Genomic DNA, 17293 nt, shown 5'->3' with positions numbered 1-17293 from the left:
TCCCTCCAGTCGCTCAGAGAGGCTCAAAGAAATTTGTAGCTTCGGAGAGGATCAAGATAAAAATACATAAATGAATAAATAAGTCACACCACAGCCACACTTATAACGAACAATCCCTAATAAAAGCCTTCCTGATTCCTCATTCTAACCGGAAATGTTGCCAGGTTTTAGCAGTTGTGCTTTTATTTGAAGCCAAACCGGAAGTAGTGTCGAAGCTCTCTTCCTGGCTTGACGCCGCCGTTCTTATCACAACAGATCAGACTTGGCCGGAGAGAAGTGCGTCCACTTCACTTCGGAGCGAATTATCTCTGTTGATTTTTTTTGTTTTTACAGTTTTTCCATCGTGTTTTTTTCTCGTCGGAGTTTGTCTGCGTCTCTTCCAGGATGGTTAAAGTGTCTTTCAACTCCGCGTTGGCCCAGAAAGATGTGAAGAAGGACGTCGAAACTCTGATTCCCGAGGAGGACAAAGTGAGTAGAAAATGGCTAACTGTGCTAACGAGAAGTTAGCTTCCTGCTCGGCGGAAGAAGACGCAGTTTATACACACACACAATGGCTTTATTTATATAAACTATGCATATATTTTAACTATATATGTCACTTAACACTTTAAACAAAGCTCACTGCGATATTTTAAAATATATTTTATAGTAGTGACGTAATTAGTGTTTGGCTACTTGCTGATGTGGTTTTAATGTTGTTATACTTCGATAAACTGCGTTGTGTTTGCTAGTCTGACTTTTCTGATAATATTTCAAATATTAAAAGTTATAACACTTTTATAAGCAATTTTTCCAAACTATGGTTAATTATTTTAAGCATGTTTTTCAGTTTTGTGTTTTGTAATACATAAAAATATGGTTAGTTAATGATTGACACAGTAAAAAATAGCATTGTCTCTATATTAAAGAGTTTTCATATTATTTTCTAGCCAGAAATTCAGAGAATTAAGTGAAGCAACTTTCTGAAACCGAAAGTGTCTTGTTTTAATATTTAATTATCGCTTATAGTCTTTTTTAAAGCTGTTAATTGTCTTTAAAGTCAGTTTGACATCTGTCCTTTCTATAATTTCTCTTCTTGTAATCTTAGCTGCTGTGTCTCGTTTCTGTTTTCACTTGTGCTCTGTTGTTTCCTCTGAAAACTGCGTCACTCTTGCACAAGCGAAAGTAGACAATGTGATGAAATGCATCATGTAATATGCAGAAATACAGATATATATATATATAGCTGGAGTGGGTACCCTTTTTTCTAATCCCCTTAACTAACAACATCCTGATACATTGGAAACTTTAAATTAGACCGAGAAGCTGGTGATCTACTTAGATTTTAAGCCTCTGTGTGCTGCAAACAAAGAGGAAGCTTCCTGTCACATTACCTCACACATTAGAGTCCTGGAGAAGTTGTGAATCTTGTTTTCCAGGATTGAAATGCTTTGGAAAACTGGGAGACATCATTAAAAGTTAGACAGGAAACATAAACTATAATTGTAGGTTTGTGATTGCTGGAAAACGTTGAAACAGCTGCTGTGAAATCAACATTTAGAGTGATGGTTTTGAAACTTCAATTCTAACTGGATTAATAATTCAGCCATGTGAAGCTGACTGGAGGTTTCAGCCTGCTGACTGTTCAGGCGTCTCTCTAGGTCTAAAGTCTAGTTAAAACTCCTCCTGAGACATCCGTCCGTCTCCACCCTGTTGTGAAAGAAGCTGTTGCTGTTTCAGGCTTTCAGAGGAAGTTTCAGCCCAGTTTGAAAGATAGTTTCTCGGCAGAGTAAATATGAGCTGTAGTTGTATTGTTTGTGCACACTGTCTGTGTTTCTGAGGAGGATTCATAAAAGAGGTTTAAAGTCGGGTGCAGAAGCAGCATGATTCTCGTTAAACAGGTTTCAGATGTAGGTTTGTGTGATGTGATGCATATCTGCTGCCTTCCTGTGTGGTTACTGTGGTTGCAGACTACAGTTAGTTGAAAGCCGGGTTGGTTTCAGTCTGACTGGCTCTTATCGTGATAATCAGAGCTTAATGTTTTCCTTCTGGGGGGGTTGAAGTGGGTGCAAACACAGCAGATTCTGTACATGTTGTTTGGAGGGATTTTCCTGCACATGGCACATCGTTTCCATCTGCACTGTAAGATAACCATGTGTCTGTCGGAGGGCTCCTGATGCTCACGTACATTGATGACAATTGCTCATTCCTAGGTCTTAAAAAATCATGAAAAATTTGAAAAAGCATGGAGATAAAGGCAATATTCTTCACTCCTGATGCTTCTGACATTGCATACTTCATAAAGTTGCGGATTTACTCAACATGTATCATTAAAATATGTTTATATTTGGGCCGTGACATGAGAAATAACCTCCAGTTACAGGGCAATATGATCTGGTTGTGTCATATTGCTTACAAGAATCCTATAATGGAGTTAAAAAGATAAAGTTCTGATAAATTCTCAACATTTATTGAGTTAGTTAATGTCATTTACTTCCAAAAATGTGAAATATTTCTTAGTTCCAGCATCTTGGTTGCAGGATTTTCTGCTTCTCCTCGTCTCATGTCATCGTAGATTGAATATCTTCTTGTTTCGGACATTTGGTTGGACAATAAAACACATTTAAAGATGTCACTGAACATTAGTTGGGTGTGATGGGTCACACAGCTCCTCCAGGCTTACTCACATACTTATTAGTCAATCAGATGAGTCTGATTTCAAAAGAAAAAGTCATCTCTTGTTACAGCTGATGTCTGCAGAGCTGTGCTTATCACAGTCTGATCCACGTTGCCTTCATGGAAACATTTCCATCATGGCGTCCATCGAGACAGGAGCACTGACTTTGTGTTAACTTCTGCCTCAGGTGATGATACACCTGAAACCTGATCACGTTTGCAGGGCTGACCCAAATACTTTGAAGGTTCGATCGTCGCCACGGTAGTCGATGTCCAAGTCAGTATTCTGATGCTTTGTTTTTAATACCATTACCCCAAAAATAAACAGTTATCCAACATAATTCGTTCATTGATTAGTTCTTCTCAGACAAGGACATGTAAACTTTGTTATAGGCCGAGGTTTGTGACTCCGCCATGGCAGGTTTACAGATATTCTACGATAGGAGTGTCCGAAAAATCAAGCATCTGGAATAGTTTCAAAATTTACAAAGGTAGCTTTCAAAAAGTCGAGTGTCAGATTCGCCAAAGGAAACTGGTGTACATCAAAACCTCAACGAGTTTGGCAAATCACCTGAAAACTGTTCGGTAACAGCTCAGCCATCTTCTATTCTGTCAAACTCAAAAACCATCCTCTTGTCTCCCTCCCTTGAAGCTGTGATCCATCGGGAGTATTTCTTAACGAAGCTCTGACACCATAAAACTGGTATTCAGGGCAGCCCTGGAAATTTGTAGCTTGTAGTGTACTGTGTCTGTAATAAGAGTCTGAACGTAGTGCTGCGTAAAGCTACATGTGGACTATCATGTCTTTAGGATTCTCACTATTCAATCCTTGTTGTCATGGCCTAATTCAGAATACATTTTCAGCTCAATAAATAAGAGAGGAGACACATTTTCCAAACTGAATGTTGGTTTTTGTGTTTTAGAGTTTGGACTATGGTACATTATAATACTCTGCTTCAACATTAGTACCAGTAGACCCACTCTGTCTGTCTGTCAGTCAGTTCAGACTTGAAGATGATAACAATCTGAATTCTTGTGAGAGTGGATTTCCCCCACCTCCACACGTCTGGCACCGTGGGAGATTATAAAATGTTAAATGAATCTGAAAGATTGTCTTCGTTGTGGATAGTGAGCAGCTAAAATAAACATCATTTCTGCATTGTGCGTTTTACACAACATGAGCCTAAACACGGTGGTTTTAGTTTCCTAACCTCAGAAGATTTTTAGTTTCTTTTTGTCTCTCTTTCTCTCACGCTCTCTCTTCCTGTTGTGCTTCTGCTTCTCTTTCTTTTAAATCCCTGGTTTCAACATGAAAATGTGCAAATAATTGTTATATGTGACGAGTGAGGGGAGAAACAAATACTATTCTGTAATGTATTTACTTTAAATCTTTAAATATTAATTTACATGTCTTGTCTCATCTCCATGTTGATCAGCTCCATCAGTCGGGCACTGAGCGGTTTGTGTTCCTCTGCAGGCTGTTTGTGTTCGTCCGTCTTTAACGAGTTAAACAGAGTTGAACCAATCAGCTAAAGCCTGCCGCTGAGACATTTATAGCCACACAAAAAAATAAACCAAGCTAAACATTTAGGCTAAGCCTGTCGACGTGCTTACTTTAGCTTTTCCCTGAGTCAGACATGCTGGGTGTGTCCAAACAGGGACGCAGGTTTCTTCCTGTTGGACATAAGATCCCAGTTTATATCTTCATCCATGGAGAAAAAATAACAGGACTCAGGCAGCGGTGGAAGACGTACCTTGGATCCTTTACTTCAGTGACTCTCAACCTTTGTCATGTAAAGGAATAGAGTTTGGTTGTTAGATATGATGAGGACCAGAATTGTGTACTTGTGGAGATAATCATGGAGGGATTAAAACCTGTGATCAGAACCGTCACCTGTATGACTCTTACTCACATTGGGTTTACTTCTATAGTTAGTTAAGCAGTGAAACTAAAGTAAAAGTACTACTACCCCCCTTTGAATATACAGTACCTCGTCACAAGTAAAAGTCCTGTATTTAAAGTAAAGATACAAAATATACTTAAAGTACCTACAGTAAAGTTCTCATTTTGCAAAATGGCCCATTTCAGAAAAATGTATACAATATTATTGGATTATAATTATTGATGCATTAATGTGTTCGTCACTTTAATGCTGCAGAGCTGAAGGTGGAGCAGATTTTGATTTATTTATATTTTATATGTATAAAATATATTTTATATACAGTAGGGATGCATGATGATATCGGCCAGCATGCTTTTTCTCAATTTGCACAATGAATAAATGTCACATACATTGAAAAGTATTGTATTTCATGTCTCCATCTGCTGGTGGGCCGTCATGACAAGAGTATGCATGTATAATATGATGTTAATTCCACTACAGAAGAGACTTGATGATCACTAAAATCAGGTGGGGAAAAAAGTGGATACATCTATGTCGGTATCGGCTATCCGCCAAATGTTACTAGGGATGAGCGCAATTAGTCGTCTAAATGATTAAACGTCCGCCCCCTCACTAGTCGACACAAGAAATGTTAGTCGGTTACACGAATTAGTGTTTTATTCATGTACAAGGGCGCATAACTGTCATGCAGCCCCCCGCCACTAGTGGGGGCTACAGAGCTGTCAGACAGCAGTCCCCCTCCCTGCGGTAATGCTCAAGTAGACTGGAGTTTTAAAACAGCACGGTGGGAAATTGGAGAGACGTCCTCTCGCAAAATCAGCAGTTTGGCAGAACTTTGATCTAGAAAATGTAAACAAGGTACCACATTCAACTCAAGCATTTGGATGTTAACCTGCACAGAACGACGGCTGCTGCTAGCGGTGCTAGCCACACTCAGCTCATCACGACAATGACCCCGCACGATATGCTTCCACTCAACTTTGTTGAAGGTAAAAGCCTCAGGAAGTTCAGTTAGCCTGAATACACCGTGCTGAGACCTTTTTAGACTAGTCGAGTAGTCCTAATTAAAATTTTTGCGTAGTCAACAGGGAAATTAGTCGCTAGGAACATCTCTAGTTGTTACATATGGGATATCGGCAAAAAATCCAACGTCCAGTTTATTAAATGAATTAAATATAGTGTTGTAAAAAGAACAGTATTTGCCTCAGAGACATTGTGGAGTTGAAGTTCTCAAGTACAGTCCCTTTTTCATATTTAATCACTTTGTTAATCATCAAGTTCCTAACGTCCATCTGTCCGAACTCGAGGCTTTAAAGATCGATTGATTTCTGCAGACACATTTTAAACATCAGGTCTGTTTGTGTCCACTCTTAATTAATCCACAGATCATTAGAGTTAATCAGCATCTTATCTGCTTTACTAAACCCAGTTTGACTTTGTGCTAATTAACAATTAGGCCTCGTCTCCTGCTGTCAGTGTGCTGATTCTGCTCCGTCATTGATCCAGTCTGTAATGAGCTCTGCTCCGATTTACAAACAGAACCATGAGTCAGCTTTTGTTTCTGTGTGCATTTTAAATTCTGCACCAGAAAGCAGAATCCAGTGTGTAGATGTTTATTATATTGACTTCTGTTTGTAATGACTGGAGTCACCAGGCTGTGTTGTCTCTGCAGAGCCCTTAAAGAGAAAACAGTGAGACTAACCTCCAGACAGCTCAGCTGAAGGTCAGCATGGGACGAACACCTGAGCTTATGTTGCAGCACATTAACACGTCACACTGTGCTGTCAGCTCCGTGTAGTGAAGATCACATCAGCGGCTGAGCCCAGGCTTTATCAGCAGCGTGTGAATCCAGGTTAATGTTCAGGTTGTGTTGGTCCATGACGGCCAGGTGTGTGTGTGTGTGTGTGGCATTCATTAAAGGTCAGTTTTCACAACTCTGTTCTCACATGAAGCACAGCAGCGGCGGGGTGTGAGACATCACTACTTATCAAGTTCTTACTAAATTTGTTGAAGCATCAAGCGTTAAATGCTTCATCAGATCATCAGACATTTCCCTCCTTTATCGAGATGAAATGAACTTTATCAAAAACCTACGCAGTTTCACAGCAGCGAGGAGGAAGTACAAAACATTAAAGAATTAAAAGAATTAAAGTATACACATTTGTAAAATAAAACTTTAACACAACCTTCACATGAAAATTTTTTGTTTTTTAATTATATCATAATTCTCTCTCTAATATCTATTTTATATTGCTGTGAAAACATCAAAGTTCTCCTTTTAACAGCTGTAGTTATTCAAGGTTATCATCAAAAACTGCATTTTACAAGATCACATTGAACACATCACGAACATATTCTAATTTACCATTAACCAATACCCATTTTTACTGAATAGAGCTTGAACACATCGTAATGTAACTCAATGCAACCTCCGTCAGCAGTCAGTTCCAGTCACTAGCTAACAGCTAACGTTAACTAGCTCTCCTCCTGCTAATGTCAACACAGACTTGTTTACATTGTAGTGTTTTAGGGAAATAACAGGCCGCGTCTCAAAGGTGTCCCGTTGAAAATCCCTGCTCATCCTAAACGTGCTTTTTATTTACCTCTGGGCACCGTTGGTGTACAGCCCTGCTTTTGAGACACAACAGAGAAACGTTCACCGCCATGTTTTTTACAGGCCAATGCCAGTCAACAAGGCGAATATCTGCAGATTCTGATGTGCGGCCGATAAATCAGTACATCCTTTCTATATACAAAATGAGCATCTACTGTATACAACAATAACAGCAATATAAACGGGAACTGCCCATTGGTTCGACATCCCATTGTTCCGACCACATTAAACTCATTGTTCCGAAGTCCGTTCCGAAATCATCATGATGCCCTGTGGTTAAGGTCTGGTTAGGTTTAGGCACAAAAACCACTTGGTTAGGGTCAGGAAAAGATCATGGTGTGGGTTAAAATGAAAAAGAAAGTGGCAAACACATAAGCCCCCCCCCCCCCCCCCCTTTGCTGCTTTCCAGTTTCATTTATGTGAAAATATTTGGGTTTTGGGCTGCTCTCACATGAACACATGGCTTATTGTTTGAAGCATTAACTTTTACAAGGTTATTTCAATCACATATTTCCTGATTTCAAAAGATAAACTTTATCAAAGTCCCACACAGTTTCACAGCAGCAAGGAGGAAGCACAGAACAGTTGCACGGTACAGATAAGAGAAGTTAACTAAAACTAAGAATGTTATATACATTGTAAACATCTACTTAATATAATTAAATACAAATATATAAACAGAGGTGCTATAAACTGAGAGCTGATCTATGGAAAAACAATCTTCAACTATTTTAATAAACAGTTAATCAAATTAAAGTCCACTTTTGTTTATTAAAAAAAAAAGCCAATAAAAATCCCAGTCATAGAATTTCAGTCAGGGATATTTACAGCTTTCCCCTTTAATTTATTAAATTGTAAACTAAATGTATTTGGTTTTGGATTGTTGGCAGGACAGAAGAAGACATTTGAAGACATTATCTTGGACTCTGTGGATGTGTATCACTATTTTCTGACATTTTACAGACTAAACAATAATTTGAGTAATTGAGACAATGCTGTAGATAATTCAATAATGAAAATAATCTTTCATTGTACCCTAAAATACACCATTTTATAATTTGATTGTAGATTACAAACAAGAACTTCGTTTGAACATAAATGCATTTGAGAATCTTAACTTTATTGTCATAATGTTTATAGGTCATAATAATGAAGCTGGAATAATTTATCGGCACAGCACAGGAAACTCCTTTATGTTTAATGATTATTTTATTTTATCAAAACGAATACTGGAGCCTGATTGGCCCACAGCAGCAGTTCCCTTTAATTCAAATGAGATAAACCTGCTGAGTGAACGTGTCACAGTTGACTCTAAATTAATCTGCCTTTTTTTGTGAATTATTAGTTTCCAATCACAAGTCACCTGCTTTTATCTTGAAATCTTTTAATGATGTGAACAAAAGAGAAGTTTGTTTGTGAAGCTTTGAACAACTCGTTGGTATTCCTAACATGAAGACTAACTGATCTGAGTTTATAAATTTTCAGTGATAAAGCCAGCTAAGTAAACGTTTGATTGTTGGAGCAGTGAGGAGGTTGTAAGTTGCTGATGGTGTGGGCACCCGTTGAGATGCCTGAACTATAAATGTGTTTTTATAGGAGCCGGATATATTCAGAGACGCTGTGAATGCAAGAAGGAAGCTTTATTAAGATGTGCTGGCTGCTGCAAACCTCGTGTTACTGTGCTGATAATGTGTTGGAGGGAATTATTTTTATATGTGCGGGTGTAGAGCGTTCATATGATACTGCTTTTTTTTTGTAATTGTGTCAACAGGTGGAAAAAGTGACACATGGCAAACACATAAATGTCATTGTAAATAACAGTTGAATTTATGAGGCTTTGACAAGAAAAGTTTTATGCACATCAGTGTTTTTGAAATATTAAATTATGACGATAGCAACTGTGTTTCTTGTAAAGTTGGAAGTAGAGCTACAACGATAAGTTGATCTGTTGACAGGAAATTAATTGGCCAAACTTTCTATAGTTGCTCCGAGTTGTGAGTTTTCTGTTTTCTTTGTCTCAGCACTGCAGTTAATTGAATACATTTGTTTATCGTTGTTTTCTGGTGTTTCACTGACCAAATGATTAATCAGTTAATCAAGAATAATCGTTTGCAGCCCCAGTTTGAAGGATTGTTGTTCATATTTATTGTCAGATATCCTTCAGTTATGATTACTAATTCATATTATTGTTGACTTGCACATAGAGACAGGAACTGGTTACAAATGGTCTAATCCATCAGAATAATTTGCTTCAGAGCTTAACAATACCTTTTATCGATGCCGGCATGTTTTTCTGTATCTACACTGCTGGAAACTTGCATCCAGATGGAGTCATGGCGAAGAGAAACGGTCCAGAACATGGCTTTACTTAATTACAGTTAATCTAATTATATCCAAACTGCAGTAGGGCTTTACTCAGGGCTGCACAATTTTTATTAATTAATCAAAACACATCCAACCTGTAGTATGGTCAAGTGCAATATCCAGATCACAGGAGCTGCAATTTTTGAGATAAAATTAAAATGTGTCATAACACGGCATTATAAATGAAGCATTGTGGTGCTGCAGAGACACCCCAGCCTACACATCATATTCCAGACATAAGTGAACATCATTTTTATATTTTTTCAATGGAAATTAAATGCAAAAATTACCTTTCTGTCTAAAATCGCAGCTCATTGCAATCGTAATATTTGTCAAAAATAATTACAATATGACTTTTTGCATAGCTCAAGAAGAGAGAAGAGAGATGACAACAGTGCTGCTTGTAACGGCTGTAAAATGAGAAGTTCAAGTAAGGGTGGAAACACCAGCAGTATTCAGAAATGTCCCTCTAAGCAACAGGGGCTTAAATTCCACGAATGCCAGGCATTTGACACTTAAAGTGTAAGTGTCACAGCGTTTCAGTGGGGAATACCCTCTGTTATATTAAAGTCTTTTTGACAAAGAAAACCTACATGAAAACAAATAATCTCTCATTTCATCTACACTGTGTTCAGTGCATTTTCCCCACACACAGAAAACTGATTGAGGAGTTGAGAAAACATCAGACTGATAAACAGAACTGATAATGGCATATCAATTCCCGTCCCTACTTGCACACCAAGATCTCCTGACATGGTTGATTCATGAAATGTTGAAATATTACTGAATCATTTAGGTGCTGATTTGGATGGGACGCAAGAATATTTTGGTGTTGTGGTGGACTCACTGTTGTTTTAATTGTTTCTTGTCCTACTCGTGGTGCACAAACTCAAAGTGCAGACGAAGATGGTTCATTTTGGGGCGGCTGTGGCTCAGAGGTAGAGCGGGTCGTCCACTGACCAGATCAGTCTTTAGACCTATGTCGGCAGGTACCTTACCTTTGTTCTATCCTGTTTTGTGATGACAGAATGAATCCACAGTTGATCAGTGGATTCATTTGGTTCACTGTGTGCAGATCTCTGACCAACAGAGTAGAGATGTCACATTTTTGGGTCAGTCTTCAGCACTTAAGGGTTCAATCTGAGCTGCCATGGTGGTTTTACAGCTGAAATGTGTTTTATGTTTAGACAGTAACAAAATGCATGCAGGTAATTCATTTTTACCCAACGATTTTGTTTCCCTGCTATGAGCACTTTTGCAGGTAACTCAAGGCAACACCAACCCAGTGACCTACACATCACTGCAGGTCTTAGAGCTGAAGCTATTAGTCGATTAAATCAATTAGTCAATCCTACATGCTTAAGTTAATTGTGAGGGCTTGCTGCTTTAGATGATAGCAAAGTGAGGACTTTTGGTACTCAGGCTGTTGATCGGATGAAGTTGTGATTGGGATTGCATTGTTGTCTGACAGTTTATAGACCAAATAATGAATTGAGAATGATACTAATCACCAGCACTAACAGGTTTCACTCTGGCACTGAGTATCGTTGTTTGTATAGACAGGTCTGAGCCTGTTGTTGCAGCAGGTGATGCATTCAGACATGGAAATAATATGAAAATCATTGAGAGAAACTTTCTGCATGCAAATCTCACAGCTCCACGTCTGTCTGCTGATTGTACTTCTGTACATTTACCCGACTCCTCCAGTTGATTCATTTAAGAATGATTTCAGGTATGATATGACTGCATACCTGTCTACACAGCTACATGACGGGATTACAGCCCAGATCTGTTGCTGCTGCTCTCCTCCTGTGTGTCCTCTGATCGTCGTCTGAGGCATGTGGACTGCTTGAGAAGGATTACGGTTTAATCAGTCAGATAGAGACTCAGCCGCAGAGACTTAGCAGCCTCCTACAGCGGCGCCGGCCACTAAAACTCAAGAGGAGGGGAGATTATCCAACTAGGCAGATATAAGACCTCCACCCCCCCGCCGCAGCTCAGAGACCCAGACACCCTTCACCCCAGTGCAGACCTGATATCATGTAGAGAATCAGATTTACAGCAACTGGGAGTTGTTTGTGTTCTGTCTAGAGTTGCGACAATTATATTGGCCTATAAAAAGAAAATTAGGCTAGCCTGGAGTTATTTTTATTAATGTTTTAGTCATTTTACAAACAAAATTTGTGAACATACAGTTTATAATTCTCTGCTGCTGCGTGTCTCTAGAGCAGTTTCGTTATTGCAGTCAGGTTCTCCTGGTTAGGATTCCTCCAGTTTTCAAGGTTCAGGAGGTTTTTATCAGGAGCCGAATTTTCTGCAGAGGTCTGTTCCTCTGCAAAACAAACAGACCGGGAGATTTAAACTAGTAAATACACTGAAAAGGGCAGTTTCATGTTCAAATCAGTGTTTCTCTGATGCTGTTTGGTACAGCAGGGGCTGGAGCCGAGCTCAGTTTGTTTCTCTGATGACTTCAGATCCAGACGTCCAATCACTAAAATCCTTAATCTGGTCAAAACATAGAGTTTAAAACAATCAAGATCTAAAAAGTGTCTTGTAAAGATGTGGCTTAAAACTGGATGAAAGTCAATTTATGATCCTGACTTATGCACAAATAGAATATGACGGCATTGACAACCAAATGAAAAGGACCGTGTCCTGGATTAAGATGACAAATTTCTCTGTGTTTGAGCATAGTTGAAAATGTTTTGGATAACAACAAAATATAGATCATTGATCCAATTGTTTTTAGACATTTTGATGTTAAAAATTACACATTATATCTTTAAATGTGAGGATTTTCTGCCTTATTTTTGTGACATATGATAGTGAAATATCTTTGCTTTTAAGACTGTTGGCTGGACCAAAGCAGGCGTTTGATTTTGGACATTTTCTACTGACATTTTAGAGACGATTAATCAATAATGAGAGCAGTTACTAGTTGCACTAGTACAGCTCTAGTTGTGTCCACAGGTAGTTTAGTTCCACTTTTAAATCATAATTACTTTACACAGTATTTCTGGACTTAGTTTTATCTTGAGTTTTCTGTCAGGTTAGTTTTTAAAGGTTTAAAATTCAGTATTATTCCCTGATGTAGTTCACTTTGCAGTCAATAAAAGTCAAAGTAAAGCTCAAGTTTGTGAAAGAATTACAATTTGTGGTCCAGCAGGTTTAATGACAAAGAAAGAGGAGTGGAGGAGATTAAATATTTCAGTTGGCTTTGGAGTTCAGTTTCAGTCAGGTTATAGTTCCCATTTTTGGTTTTCTCATGGGCTGGTATAACTGTTGCGGTTTGTCATTTGCATTTTATCAGGCTGATGACGTGCTGGACTCTGGCAGGTCTGTGTCATATCCAGACAGTACAAGTTTTTGTGCGTGTGTGTCATGCAGAGATCTGAATAAAATAATCAGATGAATTCCTCTGGTGTATCAGTGCAGCTCTACCCTCGTCCGTGGAAATGCTCTCTATAGGTTTGTAGGAACACAAGGAAGAGTTCAACAGTAAACAGACGGTGGAAAAGTTATGTTTCCTTTCTCTAAACTAAAGAGGGGTTTCCTGTTAAAGTTTTGAACCCAGTGTTTGGTGTGTGGCCGTATGCAGCTCAGAGCAGAGGATGGAGTTTCAGTGAAACCAAACCTGCGTCCTGGACACTGATACTCACCTGTCTCCACAGAGACAGAAACACAAGCTGCTCTCAGGTGGACCCACACTCAGGACTCTGCAGGCTGATCTGACATTAAGACATTGACCGGAACACTGAGCCATGTTTAGGACCAGGGCGAGCAGTCATGTATTCACACTAAAAACATTAATAAGCCTCAGTTATAAAATGGCATCATACAATCCAGATGAGGGAGAAAACGTATTTGTTCTGGTGAAATCAAAGACACTTATAATAAACATGTCAGTACTGAATTGTGGAGTTAGATGGTTCAACTGTTGTTCACTATTTCTATACTATACACTGTTAAAGAGCAAACTCCCATAAAACCTCTTTGTTTCACGGCATTTAAACACAACAGATATGATAACACCTGACTCTTTAATTCCAGCACGCACACACACACACACACACACACACACACCCTCAAACCATGTGAGAATCCACCAAAACTTAATGAAGTGTGAGATGTTGGTTGGTTGTGGCTGATTTAAAGTGGTGTCGCAGACACAAAGAGAGTCATTGATCCCTGTTGTAGCGTGACTGTGTGATGTGAATGAACCATCAGCCTCCGTCCTCACCACACACACACACACACACACACACACACACACACACACAAACACACACACACACACAAATCTCTCAAAATGAGACGAAACAGTTGACATTAAAGTTGAGACAGATCATCATAGCAGAGTCGGACCGACCGTCTGAGAACAAAGAGGAAGTGAGTCTGTTTCAGTCCGTTGGATCTGACAGTTTGTTAAAAATACAAAAAGGCTGAAGTCATAAGAATCAGTTCCTGTACACAAAACGTGCACAAGTCTTCATTCCTACTAATTATAAAGCTCAGATATCTGCAGTAGAGCTGAAACACTCAGTCGATTGGCTGATGAACAAATAATTATAATTGGTTCCGTCAGTTTTCTAACAAACAAAAAAAGAAACAATTATTTGCTGGTTTCAGTTTCTCCCATTGATGCTTTTCTTTGTCACACATGATAGTAAACTAATTATCTTCAGTTTTGGACTGTTGGTCACATTAAACAGGAAATATAAATGACATTGATCTCTTTCATCGCTTTATTTCAGAAAATAATTTGGAGATTGATTGTTTTCATCAATTATGCAATCTTTGTTTTTATCTTTTTGTAATGTAGGATTATTTTCATTTAATAGGTGAGGTATCTTTGAACCTCTCATGCACTCTTTTCAAACATTTTAACTTCTTACTTTGTTTGTTATACACATGTAAGTGCAAATAAACTAAATAGCTGCACCCCAAATCTGCTATATTCACATTTGTTGCTTGATTTAGATAGTTGTGAATTGTCTGAATGTTTAAATAAGAAAATTATTTCACTCCTAAAATCAAGCAAAGACAGTCTTGGTCAACTGAATCTTGACCTACTCTTTCACTAATCGATAAGTCAGTGGGGGAAAAGTTCTGCATGTCGTCTGTAGATTAACTAAATCAGCCACAGTGCATTGGGTGCACTCTACCTGATAGTATTGTGTGTCCACTGAGGCATTATTTCCTCTCACAGAGCTTGACAGTAACACTCCACCAGGGCAAGTTAACTCTGTGTTCAGGCAAGTAGAATGCCTCGAGTGAAAAATAGATGCGATCTGAACATTAGCTGCAGACTGTCCAGCTAAGCTGCTTGCACGAGTCCATCTCAACGCTAAGCGTTGAACAGGACTGATAAGAAGAATCTGACATACTGGACTAAATATGGAGCACTGCTTGCAAGAGTGAGATTTATTATTTGTAGCGCAGTAGGTAACGTCAGCCGTCCTGCTGCTCCAACTGAGGGTCCGGTGTGATTGTTTCCCTTTCAGAAGGTTTATAATCCAGACTTGAACGGCAGCATCTTTCTGGAGGCTTCGTAAAATAGATCCAGAATGAAAATCTGACACTGACCGTCTCCTGTGATTATTTATTCAATTTCTGATTAGAAATGAGAGCTAAAATATGTTTAACTTTGGGTAGAACAATGCGCTCATCACTGTCACCAGACGTCCAATCACAGTGGAGAAGGGGCGGGACAAATACCACAAAGACCAACTGACACAGGACAAATACAAGTGCCTAACAACAACAACTACTGTGGCGGACTCACAGACTTATTAAAGTAACACCAGCGACTGTGCAACCAAGGACAAGAATATATTGACCAACCAACTGACCAGAATGTGACAGCTCTACAAGTAGTTAGTTAAATATTGAAAACCTTCTATGGCTTCAGCTACTCAAAGATGAATATTTGCTTCTTTATATAATTTATAATTTTTCGTGACTATTGGTCAAACAAAATAAGACTTGTAGAGATTTTTTATCTTTCTGAAACCCTGTACTACATTTTTATTTCTGTCTTTGTATCAGTAATGGGAATAATCTTTAGTTGTGGCCTCATCATTCACTCAGTTGATCAAATAATCCTGAAAATGCCTTTATTCCTTGAGTGTGTTTCTGACTGTACATATTGTTCCAACTGTGTGTGACGTCGACATACTTCACTGTGTTGACACACGAGTGTGTTAACGAGGGTGTGAGTGTGTCGCAGTTATGAAACGTTGGTCTGAAGGCCTGTCGGGTCTTGTTGGTGGTGGTGGTGAGGCATCAGGAGAATGCTGAGAAACAATGATCACTGCATCAGATGTAATATTTGAACTCAATGAGCTGCTTGATTTCAATATTTACAGTCTGAAGTAGTTCGCCTTGACGTTATTTAAATTCACTGTCACCTCTACTTCATGGCCAACCAGAAATCTGAACTAATAAATAAAATAGAGGCGAACACAAAGCCATGCTGACAGGATAACTCTGATGTGATGATGAAATACAATCATGGAAGTCCAGTTTGAGTAAACAGATCAATGAGTTTTCAACTCAGCATGACAGTTATTTGATCTTATTGCACTGGTCACCTGGAAACAATAGAAACACAATATTCATCTTACAAACTCATCTTCCTGCACTAGATGTATTTAATTCAAATAAGGCGACTGTGTGTTTGCATGCAGGTTTGAACTCGGCCTTCTAACCGAGTGGATCCAAGTGGACTCTTAGTTAAGATCTACTGCAGCCCTGCAGATTGTAACCAGCAGGTCTTTGAGCTCCTCTGATCAGGGTTGGTCGGTTGTTCCTCGTTTCAGGTATAAAATTAAAGGAGACTTTTTAGGTTGTGGTTCTTAAGGCCCGGACACACCAAACTGTCTTCAAAGAACTAGCATCAACGAAAGCTAACTGTTGTGTCGCCTCAAATTGCCTGTATCTCGGCTAAAAAGTTGGACATGAACACACTGCGAAGACTACGGCCAATGCCCCAAAAAACATGCTTGTTCTGCGCCTGTGTGTGACGAAACATGTCTCCACGCCAGCAGGCAGCAGTAGTCTGTATTCATCATTCAAAAAGAGAAAGGGGAAGATCACCAGGACAGATTCAAGACACTAGTTAGCCAGTTAGCACATTGACAGCATGACCTGATGTTGAAAGAACAGTTTACCGTGCTCCAGTGAAGAATGACACAATTACTCACTGTTTCTGTGGAAGAGCGCGGTGGCTCAAAACACATTGTTACCCAATATGAGAAGTTTGTTTGGATCTCACGGCCCCTTGACTTCAGTCATTTGTTTACTTTCCTCACTTATGTTTCTCTTTTTGTGTGCAAGGCTGAACTGCCAATCAGAAGGATTTCTCTCACCGATGGGCTCTGCCGTCTCAGAGTCCGATTTAAAATTATCAATTAGTGCCAGTGTTGGGGACACATTAAAGATTAGGGTGCTAGATGCTCGCTGACAGCACAACATTGACCAACAGGTCACCATCAGCCAGGTGTTTCAGGGCCCTTATAAATAAAGTTACTTGCTAGAATCAGAATCAGATTTATTGCCAAGTAGGTTTTCATGTACACTGAATTTTCCTTGGTGTTTTGCTGCATATGAATAAACATGATAAAAGAAGATAAAAAAAAAAATAAAGCAGTAAATAGCAGTAAAATAGAAAAATGTGCAATAAACACAAGATAAAAATATAATGTACCTGTTTTGAAATGAAAGAGCTGAACAGTTTTGTGCAGTAATGTGCAAA

At 38.9% G+C, this 17293-nt stretch overlaps 1 protein-coding gene across 2 annotated transcripts in view; it reads left to right on the top strand.

Annotated features, from left to right (window-relative positions):
* The first annotated feature begins 231 nt into the window (after positions 1–231).
* itm2bb (integral membrane protein 2Bb) overlaps positions 232–17293 on the top strand; it is a 30178-nt gene continuing 13116 nt past the window's right edge. The window contains exon 1 of one of the 2 annotated variants that reach the window (XM_050048282.1): positions 232–468. In XM_050048282.1, the coding sequence (XP_049904239.1) occupies positions 385–468 (84 nt within the window). In that variant the 5' untranslated portion in view covers positions 232–384. The remainder of the gene's footprint in view (positions 469–17293) is intronic. The other variant, XM_050048283.1, reaches the window with a different exon arrangement.

This window comes from Epinephelus moara, chromosome 7 (assembly GCF_006386435.1).
Source record: "Epinephelus moara isolate mb chromosome 7, YSFRI_EMoa_1.0, whole genome shotgun sequence".
Taxonomy (NCBI): Eukaryota; Metazoa; Chordata; class Actinopteri; order Perciformes; family Serranidae; genus Epinephelus; species Epinephelus moara.
This window is presented reverse-complemented; position numbering and strand designations above follow the sequence as displayed.